Source organism: Carassius carassius, chromosome 50, assembly GCF_963082965.1.
Source record: "Carassius carassius chromosome 50, fCarCar2.1, whole genome shotgun sequence".
Taxonomy (NCBI): domain Eukaryota; kingdom Metazoa; phylum Chordata; class Actinopteri; order Cypriniformes; family Cyprinidae; genus Carassius; species Carassius carassius.
Window position 1 is genome coordinate 11,328,201 of NC_081804.1, and position 14,233 is coordinate 11,342,433.

General features: G+C 38.2%; 1 protein-coding gene across 9 annotated transcripts in view; it reads right to left on the reverse strand.

Moving 5' to 3' along the window:
- LOC132133802 (calcium-dependent secretion activator 2-like) overlaps nt 1-14,233 on the reverse strand; it is a 173,774-nt gene that overhangs the window by 42,037 nt on the left and 117,504 nt on the right. For all 9 annotated transcript variants that reach the window (XM_059546785.1, XM_059546792.1, XM_059546791.1 and 6 more), the window contains exons 14-16: nt 5,895-5,996; nt 4,006-4,069; nt 3,787-3,910 (exon numbers count right to left, since the gene is read on the reverse strand). In XM_059546785.1, the coding sequence (XP_059402768.1) occupies nt 3,787-3,910; nt 4,006-4,069; nt 5,895-5,996 (290 nt within the window). The remainder of the gene's footprint in view (nt 1-3,786; nt 3,911-4,005; nt 4,070-5,894; nt 5,997-14,233) is intronic.

Genomic DNA, 14,233 nt, shown 5'->3' on the forward strand with positions numbered 1-14,233 from the left:
CAAATATCAAATATGACCTACATTATATTCACTATATTTGTTTCAGTTCCAGTAAATGTATTCATTTAAATAACACGCTTCAATGGAATTAATGTATTACTTCTTAGCATAATTCTTAAGTTGACTAAAGTAACAAATGACCAGTTATTAATTATTATTAACTAATGCTGAAGATGACTAAAATATGTCTTTCATCACTCTTATCTACCTGGATATTCTCTGCCAAACTGAAATGCCTCACATAGCCTGACATAGATCAAGAATAAGTACAGATAACGTCTGGATCACGAACTTCCATTCCTGCTAGAACTGATAAGATGTGTGCATAATCTCATGGGGGGGGGGGTCTGTCTTGCATTAGTGTTTGTGTAAGGTGCCACAAATTTTTGACACATTTCTAAGGGTGCCTGACAGAAAAGAGGTGGGGAAACACCGAACCTAATTAGCAAGAATAAGGGAAATACAAAGACCATGAGGAACATGGACTCAATTTTTCAAAATAAAAGACATGACAAGGCATACGGTTCTAACATAACCTCTCTCCTTAAGGGTGGCTCCTGATGTCGAAAAAAGATCCAGTTAAAACAGTCCATAGCTGGTATGGATGGGACAGGACCATGAGGCAGAAGAAAAATTGGCCCAACTATCAACCCAGAGAAGAGTTCAATGGGCTCTACAAATTACTTTTTACAGTACTAAAAAGTACTTAACACAAGGTAAAGACATTAATGGCAATGGCATGAAGCTTGAAACTTCTAACAATGGTTCCCTTACTTGTTACATTGTTCAAAAGTAACTTCGAATCTCCTTCATGATTATGGCATAAAACTAAAATTACCCTATCATTCTAAAAGGTAGAATTTTTTTTACACTCGTTCTTAACCATGATGCACCTCTTCTTGGTCTCAGCGTATTCACTCACTGTTGTGACACACACGTTCTCAGCCTCGGTGCAATATCTTCTTGTAGCTTCCACATTCTCAGCCTCAGCACTCATTTTCTCGGCACTCTTGCTCTCAGCAGCCTTGGTACTCACATTCTCTGAACTCCTGCTCTGTGGCTTCGGTATTCACGTTCTCAGTGCTCTCACTCTCAGCGGCCTCTGTACTCTCATTCTCGATGCTCTCACTCTCAGCGCTCTCGCTCGTACATTATTGGTGCTCTCGCTGTCAGCAGCCTCGATGCTCTCGCCCTCAGCACGCTCACTCTCAGTGGCCTCCGTACTCTTATTCTCGACATTCTCTCTCTCAGCGGCCTCGGTACTCTTATTCCCGGCATTCTCACTCTCAGCGGCCTCGGTACTCTTATTCTCAGCATTCTCACTCTCAGCGGCCTCGGTACTCTTATTCTCGATGTTCTCACTCTCAGCGGCCTCGGTACTCTTATTCTCGATGTTCTCACTCTCAGCGGCCTCGGTACTCTTATTCTCGATGTTCTCACTCTCAGCGGCCTCGGTACTCTCATTCTCACTCTCAGCGGCCTCGGTACTCTTATTGCCGATGCTCTCACTCTCAGCGGCCTCGGTACTCTCGTTCTCGTTTGCTTTCACTCTCAGCGGCCTCTTGGATACTCACATTCTCGATGCTCTCACTCTCAGCAGCTCTCACTCTCAGTGCCCTCAGTACTCTCATTCTCGATGCTCTCACTCTCAGCGGCCTCGGTACTCTCATTCTCGATGCTCTCACTCTCAGCGGCCTCGGTACTCACATTCTCGATGCTCTCACTCTCAGTAGCTCTCATTCTCAGTGCCCTCAGTACTCCCATTCTCGATGCTCTCACTCTCAGTGGCCTCGGTACTTTTATTGTCGATGCTCTCACTCTCAGCGGCCTCGGTACTCTCGTTCTCGTTGCTTTCACTCTCAGCGGCCTCTTGGATACTCACATTCTCGATGCTCTCACTCTCAGCAACTCTCACTCTCATTGCCCTCAGTACTCTCATTCTCGATACTCTCACTCTCGGCGGCCTTGGTACTCTCACTCTTGACGCTCTCACTCTCAGAAGCCTCGGTACTCTCACTATCGACGCTCTCACTCTCAGCAGCCTCGGTACTCTCACTCTCAGCGGCCTCGGTACTCTCACTCTCGACGCTCTCACTCTCAGCAGCTTCGGTACTCTCACTCTCAGCGGCCTCGGTACTCTCACTCTCGACGCTCTCACTCTCAGCAGCTTCGGTACTCTCACTCTCAGCGGCCTCGGTACTCTCACTCTCGACGCTCTCACTCTCAGCGGCCTCGGTACTCTTACTCTCAGTGCCCTCAGTACTCTCATTCTCGACGCTCTCACTCTCAGCGGCCTCGGTACTCTCATTCTCGACGCTCTCACTCTCAGCAGCTTCGGTACTCTCACTCTCAGTGGCCTCGGTACTCTCATTCTCGATGCTCTCACTCTCAGCTGCCTCGGTACTCTCACTCTCGACGCTCTCACCAGGGCCGGCTTTTGCCGACAGGGTGGGGTGGGCTCTCTCGCCTTGGGCACGAAATAACCTAGAGCCGGCCCTGGCTCTCACTCTCAGCAGCCTCGGTACTCTCACTCTCAGCGGCCTCGGTACTCTCACTCTCAGCGGCCTCGGTACTCTCATTCTCGATGCTCTCACTCTCAGCGGCCTTGGTACTCTCACTCTCAGTGCCCTCAGTACTCTCATTCTTGATGCTCTCACTCTCAGCGGCCTCAGGACTCTCATTCTCAGTGCCCTCGGTACTCTCATTCTCGACGCTCTCACTCTCAGTGGCCTCGTTACTCTCACTCTCGACGTTCTCACTTTCAGTGGCCTCGCTACTCTCGCTCTCGACGCTCTCACTCTCAGCGGCCTCGCTACTCTCACTCTCGACGCTCTCACTCTCAGTGGCCTCGGTACTCACGTTCTCATTGCTCTCGCTCGCACATTATTGGCGCTCTCGCTGTCAGCAGCCTCGATGCTCTCGCTCTCAGCACTTTCGCTCTCAGCGGCATCGACACTCACATTCTTGTGCGCATCCGCTCTCAACGGCCTCTGCACTTACATTCTCGGCACTCTCACTCTCAGCTGCCTCGATGTTCTTGGTCTCAGCAGCCACAGCTCTCACATTCTCTGTGCTATTGCTCTCAGCGGCCTTGGTGTCTTTGAAACCCTTGGATCCCTCTCTAGCCACAGCAATGGACCATAATGGGTACATACAAACAATAATTTGCAAAGGCAAGAATGAACCACTGGGTTGAAAAACTAAAAGAACTAATCAGAAAACAAGAAACACCGGACCCTAATTAGCAAGAACAAAGGAACTACAAAGACCACAAACAAAACTACAAGGGGAACATGGACTCAAATGTCAATTATCAAAATACAAGACATGTCAATGCATAAGGTCCCAAATTACAAAATTGAAAGTAGTTTTTTTGTATTGTAATATATTTAAAAATGAAATTTATTCCAGTTATGTGAAGCTGAATTTTCAGCATTATTACTCCAGTCTTCAGAAATCTTTCTAATGTGCTGATTTGCTGCTCAAGAAACATGTCAAATTTTAATCATTATTTATTTTTTTGGATACTATGATAAAAACCTTTTGTAACATTATAAATGTAACTGCTGTAACTTTTAATATATTTATTGCATCCATTCTAAATAAAAGTATTTCTTTTAAACATTAGTGGAAGTTTATGTGCTGGAACCATTGAAAACACTGGCAGGTGTTCCACTGCATTTTCACTTACATGTCTGAACAACCGGCACAACAGGGTCCCAAAAAAGAAGAAGAAGAAAAAAAAAAAACTTATTGTTGAGCCCTGAAAAGTATTCTGTGAGAAACCTTCGATCTGGGCGTATTCGGTCAGCTGGGAGTAATTGATGAGTGCAGCTTTTTCCAGACACTTCTGAACTATCTTACGCATCTCCTCAGGTGGGACCGGCGTGGTGATGTCTTTCATCAGAACCTAAGAAATTACTTCCTTATTACACTTTAAGCTGTTTTATCACAAGCTGGTACACTCAAGATATGGATATAATATGTTAATTGGCAGATACTCACCCTTTCCAAAAGAGAGAGTGTGGCTTTAAGAGCCCCCTCTGGTCGCCCGAAGGGGAAACAGTACCTACGGGCAAGAAGACAAAAGTAAAACTCAAGTAGTAATAACTGAAGGCTTAAAAAGAAAGAATACTAGCAGAGGCTGAGCACAAGCTGAAGGAGTCAGCCACAAACCGCTGTTTCGCAGCTATCATGGGACAATAATTACATCTCTTAAATAGAGATGTTTTCCAATGCCTGTTGAGGAGGGACAGGTGTCAGTGTGCATACGGACAATGCCGGGCGGGAAGAATGAAGGCCAAAGGGAAGTGCTTCTCATGGAGGCCTCAAACCACAGGTGTGAAAGTTACCCGTGAATGGCCCACAACATGTTTTTCAAGCATGTGGGCAGGAGGCACACTTACCAAGTGACTCAACAAGCTCTAATCAGCTTGGGTTGGGCTCCATCCTTAATCCCCGGTACGCCCCACACCGGCCTTGCTTCTGTCTGCCGACCATTTGCATAATCCAAGATGTTGTTAGTAGCTTTTGTTTGAGTGGTTTTAGCTGGTTATTAGGTCTCGCTGCAACTGCAAGGCTAAACCCCTCTTTACAAGTGTTTCCAGCTCTCTACAGGAGGGCCAGCGGGAGGTCGGTTCAAAAATAAGACCCAAGAAGAGGGGGGTGTTGTAAATAAATAAACTGTAAACTGAGATATTGTGCAGTGGTTATCAACTGGTTTGGACTCATGAACCAGTTATTATATTATTATTACACTGTCATTACAAGATTGATAGTTTCAGACAATGGTTAAAGGAAAAGTTCACCCACAAATGAACATTTGCTGAAAATGTACTCACAGTCAAGCAATCCAAGATTTAGATGAGTTGAGATGAGGCTCTTCATCAGAACAGATTTGGAGAAATTTTGCATTACATCACTTTCTTAAAATGGATCCTCTGCAGTGAATGGGTGCCGTCAGAATGAGAGTCCAAACTAAGTTCTAAACTTTTAAAGATAAAAGATGACAATAATCCACAAGTAATTCACACCCATCAATTATCATCTTGTGAAATTAAAAGATGCATGTTTGTATAGGCATTTTAACTTTAAACCATTGCTTCCTGCCAAAATACTAGTTCATAATCCATATTAACGCTTCCTCAAGTGAAAAAGCCTGTTGTCCTCTTACATCAGAATTCAAAATTTTTTTAGAACAGTTTTGTAAACAGATAAACTCAACAGTGCTTGAAAACAGTGCTTGATCTGTTTTCTTTCCTAATTCAGAAGAGACGACTTTTACACTGGAGAAAGATTTAATGGACATAGGACTCATATTTTAACCAGAAATAGTTAAGTAAAAATGTCTTAATGATGTTCTTCTTTATTATAAACATGTGGCATTTCGCTTCACCAGACATTAATTTATGGACTGGAGTGGTGTGGGTTACTTGCAGATTATTGTGATGCTTTTATCAGCTTTTTGGACTCTCATTCTGATGGCACCCATTCACTGCAGAGAATCCATTGATGAGTAAGCGATGCAATGCTACATTTCTCCAAATCTGCTCCAGTAAAGAAACAAACTCATCTACATCTTGGAAGGCCCAGGGTAAACATGTTCTCAGCAAAGTTTTGGGTGAACTATTCCTTTAATCTTCAGTAATACTATCAAATTTACTGTAATAACACTATTAAATGAGGGAAAAAAAACGAATTGAGCTGGAAAATGACAATTGTCTGTAGAGCTGCATTATAGCTGAATCATATTGATTTATTTCATAATTGATGAACTCTGCAACATTTTAAAACAAGCTGCTTTGAAATCATCTATATTGCATTAAAAAAGGTGACTTTTTTCTATTGTTATTCCTCTATTTCAACACAGAAGTGGGCATGGGAGCTTGTTTTACCTGAAATGTGTGATCTGCTTCTCCAGTAAAGTCAGCAGTCGGCTCCTGATCTCCTCAAACTCCTCCTTCTCCTGTTCTGTCACTGTGCCCATACCGTCCGGTCTGCCAAAGCAACAAGGAAACATTCAACTGCTTTGTTCTTCACAACACCTGTTCATTAATTCCAGCTGCCCTTGAATACTGTACTTCATCTACATAATCAAAAGATTTTTCAAAGATAATTGTTAAGTTTCACAAATATTCCAGCAGAACTGAACAATGCTACGACTCTCATTGAAAGGTTTCAAAATCCCAAACCCTAAAAATAGAGGAATATCAAAATAAATGTATCTTTGTCACATTAAGGTAATGCAAAATGAGAAGCAATTGGAAATATCTTAAAAATAAGATTCAATAAATTATTAAAATAAAGTACTATTTTATATGATTTTTATTCATTTATAAATTAAATGAGTATATATATATATATATATATATATATATATATTGGAAACTTTACAATTTTTTATTTGAATAATGTCTTATATCTTAAATATTTCATTTATTTTGAATAATAATTTGCAGTCTCTTTTCAAAATGTATTCATTAATATTTGTCTGAATAATGTTAAAGACAGAAGACATTTTTTTCATAATAAAATAGACAAATTATTTTACAACTAATAAAATAAAATTGAATTAAATTAAATGAAATAAGAACAACTATTAATATTGAAAAAATTGACTTATTTTGAATGAACTTCTTATTTCTAATCTCCTAAATGTGTTATATTTTATTTCGAATGCAATTATTTGAATAATTTGCAGTCTCAAATATATATTTTCATTTAACTTGTTTCACATTATCAGAAGATATTAAAAATTGTAAAATCCGATTACACACACAGACACACACACACACACAAACACACATAAAAGTACATTTATAAAAGTATTTATACACTGCTATTCAAAAGTTTGAGATCTGTAAGATTTTAAATGTGTTTTAATGAAGTCTCTTCTGCTCATCAAGGCTGCATGGTTGTCATTTATAGAACAACATTTATTTAAAATATTTTTTTTCTAACAATATAATTATCATCACTTTTTATCAATTTAACACATCTCTGCTGAATAAAAGCATTAATTTCTTTCTTTCCTTCAAAAAAAAATATGACTGACCCAAAACTTTTGAACGGTAGTGTATATTGTTACAAAAGATTTCTATTTTGAATAAATGCTGTTCTTTTTAACTTTTTATTCATCAAAGAATCCTGAAAAAAGTTCGCAAGTCGAGCTCTCTACAGGAGATCACAAGTTCCAAAAAAATATTAAGCAGCAAAACCGTTTCCAATATTGAGAATAAATCAGCATATTAGAATGATGAATAGACTTCTTTAAAAATGGCAGTGTATATATACATAATATATATATATATATATATATATATATATATATATATATATATATATATATATATATTCATACACACACTTACAAATGAATAAAACGATGACATACAACCCGAAGTTGGGACGTTTTTTAAATTTTAATAAAATGAAAACTAAAAGACTTTCAAATCACATGAGCCAATATTTTATTCACAATAGAACATAGATAACATAGCAAATGTTTAAACTGAGAAAGTTTACAATTTTATGCACAAAATGAGCTCATTTCAATTTAGATTTCTGCTACAGGTCTCAAAATAGTTGGGACGGGGCATGTTTACCATGGTTTAGCATCTCCTTTTCTTTTCAAAACAGTTTGAAGACGTCTGGGCATTGAGGCTATGAGTTGCTGGAGTTTTGCTGTTGGAATTTGGTCCCATTCTTGCCTTATATAGATTTCCAGCTGCTGAAGAGTTCGTGGTCGTCTTTGACGTATTTTTCGTTTAATGATGCGCCAAATGTTCTCTATAGGTGAAAGATCTGGACTGCAGGCAGGCCAGGTTAGCACCCGGACTCTTCTACGACGAAGCCATGCTGTTGTTATAGCTGCAGTATGTGGTTTTGCATTGTCCTGCTGAAATAAACAAGGCCTTCCCTGAAATAGACGTTGTTTGGAGGGAAGCATATGTTGCTCTAAAACCTTTATATACCTTTCAGCATTCACAGAGCCTTCCAAAACATGCAAGCTGCCCATACCGTATGCACTTATGCACCCCCATACCATCAGAGATGCTGGCTTTTGAACTGAACGCTGATAACATGCTGGAAGGTCTCCCTCCTCTTTAGCCCGGAGGACACAGCGTCCGTGATTTCCAACAAGAATGTCAAATTTGGACTCGTCTGACCATAAAACACTATTCCACTTTGAAATAGTCCATTTTAAATGAGCCTTGGCCCACAGGACACGATGGTGCTTCTGGACCATGTTCACATATGGCTTCCTTTTTGCATGATAGAGCTTTAGTTGGCATCTGCTGATGGCACGGCGGATTGTGTTTACCGACAGTGGTTTCTGAAAGTATTCCTGGGCCCATTTAGTAATGTCATTGACACAATCATGCCGATGAGTGATGCAGTGTCGTCTGAGAGCCCGAAGACCACGGGCATCCAATAAAGGTCTCCGGCCTTGTCCCTTACGCACAGAGATTTCTCCAGTTTCTCTGAATCTTTTGATGATGTTATGCACTGTAGATGATGAGATTTGCAAAGCCTTTGCAATTTGACGTTGAGGAACATTGTTTTTAAAGTTTTCCACAATTTTTTTACGCAGTCTTTCACAGATTGGAGAGCCTCTGCCCATCTTTACTTCTGAGAGACTCTGCTTCTCTAAGACAAAGCTTTTATAGCTAATCATTTTACAGACCTGATATCAATTAACTTAATTAATCACTGGATGTTCTCCCAGCTGAATCTTTTCAAAACTGCTTGCTTTTTTAGCCATTTGTTGCCCCCGTGCCAACTTTTTTGAGACCTGTAGCAGGCATTAAATTTTAAATGAGCTAATTAAGTGGATAAAAGTGTAAAATTTCTCAGTTTAAACATTTGCTACTTTATCTATGTTCTATTGTGAATAAAATATTGGCTCATGTGATTTGAAATTCCTTTAGTTTTCATTTTATTAAAATTTAAAAAACGTCCCAACTTTTCCGGAATTCGGTTGTATTTAAACTAAATGGCATCTCACAATACCATGTAACTATAACAATCAAATGTAGCTAGCACATGTTCAACCAATAAGCATTGCACAATTGCACTTTAAGAGCTAAAGTAATCAGTCTAAGGTTAGTTTTTACCGTCTACAATGGGCAGTTTAGTTAGAAGCCATTGTGCCTCGCTATCCAAACCCTGCACACTTTCTGAATGGCACAGCTTAGCGCTGTAGAGAGAGCTCTTTCCTTCCAAGCAGAGGTAAAGAAAACTTGTAAACCTGTCTGTTCTTCAAATGCCTCTCTCCATTAAATGCAATCCGCCTTTTCTTTTTGACAAGAGCCAGCTAATCCCAAGAGAACACAAAGAGGGGGTGTGAAGAGCGGCAGAAGACGTGTATATACTGTATGTGCGAGCAGGGGGGAGCAAGAGATCAGCGTCTGCAAATGAAAAGGAAAAAAAAAATCTCCTTTTTGCATTATGGTAAAGGCTAAGGAGTGTATAAACTCAACATCGACCCTTTAATCTCTGCGTCTTTGTCTGTCATTCTGTGTAGGCTCATTAGTTCTGAAGGAAGGCCTCTTAGTTTAACTGCTTCTAACAAGAGGCCTGGGAATTGAACTGTTAGCACGAGGGAGAATCGCTCTATAGTGTCGAGTCCATCCTCGTTTGTGGCTCCCAGTACATCAGCAAACCTATCACTATTAAAGCCTAACAACTTTAGACAGTAATTAAGTCTCTCACAATTCACACATCCTCCCAATGATTTGTCTAATGCTAAATGAATTCTTCAAACCTTGAAACACATCCAGTTCTTCCTTACATAACACAACATTACTGGTGGTGTCTGCTAAGGAAGAAATCACTTTTGCTATCATTATTCAGAGTTTGGGGCCAGTTGATGGAATGGTCACTCTGTGTTACATTTGTTGATCATGTGCATGTGGTTTTATACATTTAAAAGCATAAGCATTGAAATTTTGGTGACAATGGGTTGTAAATTCTGTTTGGTTGTAAACTTGTTGGCTAACATAGATTTTTTAGTTTTGTCGAAACTACTTCCAATAATTGTTATATAATTAAATATCTAAAATAAAAATATTAAAATAAACATTAAATAATAAATGTAAAAATAACAAATATTTTTTATATGTAAATATATTTTAAGTAAGATATGAAAATAAATATTAAACTTAAAATCAATTATTTATTTATTTTTTGTAAAAAAGTATAATAAATAAATTTATGTGAGGCAAAATGTATAATGTAAAATAGTAGAAATGTTAATTTAAACGTTAAAAGAAATGTAAAATTGTAAAATAAAAATATATTTTTTTTTATAATTTAGTACAAAAAATTTAAATATTTGAAAATAGAATTTTTTTTTTTTAAATGAAATTTTAATGAAGCTTTTGAGAGAGAGAGAGAGAGAGAGAGAGAGAGAGAGAGAGAGAGAAACATGTTAACCAATAAAAAAAATAAAATAAATAAAAATTCCATTCAAAGCAGAGGACCTCAAATGTGCAAAAAATCTTGCGGAGTGTGGTTCCCTACTCTTCACGCAGTGCTGGCCCGTAGGGAGTGGGTGCAATCGGGCGGCCTGTTGGGGGTCTGACTTATTGTTTTCGCCTGGTGAAGCGAGAGTGTTTGAGACGAGTGAAATGTTGACCCATCAAGGGCCAGTCAATGAGGGTCAAACCACGGCGGGAGTCTCAGGAAAATCTGGCTGTGCCGAACTGTCCAGGAAGATGGTTGAGAGGTTCAAAGCTGTGCGTTTGCAAGGCCTCTGCAAATGGAAACGACACCCTCCATCCTCTCTGACAGATTGGGTTGGTGTGTATCCGATCATATGAAGACCTCAAGTTAGAATCCAAAGGGTCCCGCTCTGGATGTATGTCATGTTTACAGTGAGTAAGTAAGTGTGCAGATTGGTAAATACTCTTGTCACACAGGGCAGCCAAGCATGATGGACAGGCGAGAGCGGGGCTGGAGCAAGACTGACAGGTGAGAAAGAGGTTGGACTGTGATTACTGTCACTCTGAGCGAGGGCTGGTGGCTGTCAGTCCGTCTTCACCAGTTCATATCACATGAAGCCGCACCTGTCCGTTTCCTCTCGCGTACTTGCTTCTCAGTCTCAAGCCTTGTCGAGCCCAGGGTGCATCTGTCAGTCAAACGCAGACAACACTGACTGAAATGTGCCACAAGGATGTCTGCACTGACAAACATGTCTGAAAAAAGTCACACACCCTTCATCGTTCATAAGCTGTAGCGCCTACAACTAAAACCTAAAGCCAAAAGTGTACTTTGTTTTTGTAAGCGTATGCTAGCATATGCATACAGTTGTTGTAGCGGTTACAAAAATTGGGTGGTGTGCGTGACCCTCGCGTCCACTTAAAGTGAAGCACACTTTAGTCTTAAGTCTGAATTCTGGGAAGGCATTTACAGAATCAATGGTTCAGTTTCACATCACTATTGAGCACAACAGCTGTTTTCTCAAAGTAAAAATCTTAATTTTCTCCATATATATTGGTAATATATGATAAAAATTATGTCAGTTTATTAGTCAAACTTCACTCCCCATAATTCTGAAAAGAGATAGATTCACCAATCAATTTTTTATGTATATTTTTACTAAATTATTAGTGTTTATAAGAATATAACATTTAATAATCTTTTTATTTTTCTACATTTATTCTTGAATGTTTAACACACCTCTCTCTCTCTCTCTCTCTCTAAATATATATACATAGTAAATAAATATAAATATGAATATTGTAAAACAGTCTTAAAAATACTTCTTAAAAATACAGTTTAATTGACTGATTATTTGAAATAAATGTTCTAAAATGTAATAAATAGAATAATATAATAAATAATGTATAACAGTATTGTTAAAAAAAAACTATTTTTAAAACATTTTTATATATAAATAATATGATTTTTTAAATTTAATTCCATACATTTTCATAGTTTATGTGATTGTAGTTCAAATACACTGTGTACATACGGCTTACAACTCTTTACTAATTCATTTTTGAAATGAATTCAGAAGAAAAATTAATTCCTTGCACAAAATAATTAATTGTAATGCACCAAACTAATAATTAATTCAAAAGTAGTGTATTGTGCACTTTTTTTCATTTAAAAGTAGGCCTACTGCTATATGAACAAAAGTGTAATAACATTTGGTTTGCAAACACTTTAAACAAATAAAGTGCTTTTTACAGCAGTTCCTTTAACACAGTAGCAGTTAAAAAGTTTATTGTAGCCTAAATCTCAACTTATAACATTAATGTAATTAAATTAAATATAAAACAAGCCATTTATCACTGCCAGGACATTAACGTTTTTATAGAAAATATTTTATAGTTTGTTATAGAAAAACAAGTAATGCTCTGAGTCCAGAGCCTCGATCATAACATTAGAACAGTCACCTTCCGAGTATAGACCTGCACGATCAATTATAAGGGTATGAATAAATTAGGGTATGCTCACACTAGGCAATCTTAACCCTCAAAGCCTGGTTTGCTTGACTAGTGTGATCACTCCGTTTAGCAGTCTCTGGCTCGGTTGGAAGAGAAGGGCAAGAGTGGGTTCAGTTATATAGAGATCAGTGAGCGTGAGCGCTATCCGCACCGGAGCGCAGATCTGGTGATTCTGATTCTGATCAGATTCTGATACGTGCTGAATGATTGCGTGAATATTTCTGAGCAGCAAAAGCGATAGATGTGTAAAGCAATATATTGTGAGAGGGATGTGTGTTTCCGCGTCCCATACGACTCAAAATAATAAACCACAAGTTAACAAAACAATGCACTCCACTGTGCTGAGCAAGCGCTTCTCTGCCGTCTTCACGTGCTAATGGAAAACGTCCTATTAACAACTTGTGAAGTCATGATTACGAGCTTGTTGCATCCCCTCCTTTGACCCATGATTTGTCTGTATGTGTATTCAGAGCCAGTGAGCAAAGGACTTTTATAATAATAAAAAACTGTGTTAATGCACGATAAAATAATTGTCTGCGTTAATCGATTAATGCGTTAACGTGATAACACCACGTTAACTTGCACAGCCCTTACACACACAAACACACACATATATATATATATATATATATATATATATATATATATATATATATATATATATATATATATATATCAGAGGTGGAAAGTAACGAATTACATTTACTCGCGTTACTGTAATTGAGTAGCTTTTTTGTGTACTAATACTTTTTAAAGTAATTTTTTTAATTTGTAATTTTACTTTTACTTAAGTATATTTTGATTGAAGTATTGTACTTCGCTACATTTTAAAACACATTAATTACTGAGTAAAAAAAATAAAAATAAAAAAAATTAATCGCTCCCTGGAAACTACGGCAGTAAATAATGGGCAGGAGGGCGAACTGGCGCTAAAATCACAAGAAAGATGCAGACGGACAAAACAGGCGCTAGTGGTGCAGACACCGCTGAAAACGAAACCCCGTCATATTCTGAAGTTGAACTCGAAGGAAATGAAGTGAACCCCTGGCCATATGTATGCTCTATTATGCAGTGTAAGCTGTACTTGCCTAAAACCAAACTAGCAGCTTATAAAATCTCGACAAGACATCAACCCTTCGCAAGAAGAGGTAAGCTAAATAATTGCATCGTTGCATTGGTGGTTAAAATGAAGCTTTGACATTTTAGCAAGAGGTTTTGCACAAATTAGCCAAAAAGACAGTGGTGAGGAGTGTGCTGTTTTTGTTTTAATGATGTGCGCGCGCATTTATAGTGCGTTCTTTCACTGTGTGATTCAGTCTCCTAAAATGCATTTAGAATGATCACAAAATTGAAGATATAGGGGCAGAAAATTCACATATTTATATAATTTCATATATATTAAATCAAAATCACACAAAGAATGCCATCTTTTCCATGAATATATACATACATATATATAACAGTTCAGTAAACAAGTTAATTAAGAGACTTGCGTTTTAGACACCATATTGCCTTTTTTAGCTCTATTTCTACAACAGAAAATAATTCCAAACACAGCCACCAAAGCACAGTTTTGCGTCTCTGAGCAACGTGACAGTGTTTCGTTTCTGAATGAATCAAACGTTTAAATGATTCGGTTCAATCGCAATGACTCACTTATTAACAGTGACTTGCTGACACATATGGCCATTTTAATTTCACATTTAAAGTAGGCTATCTTTTGATTTTTTTAAATAATTAATTTCTTATCATTTCAAATGAGTATTCAACATTTTATG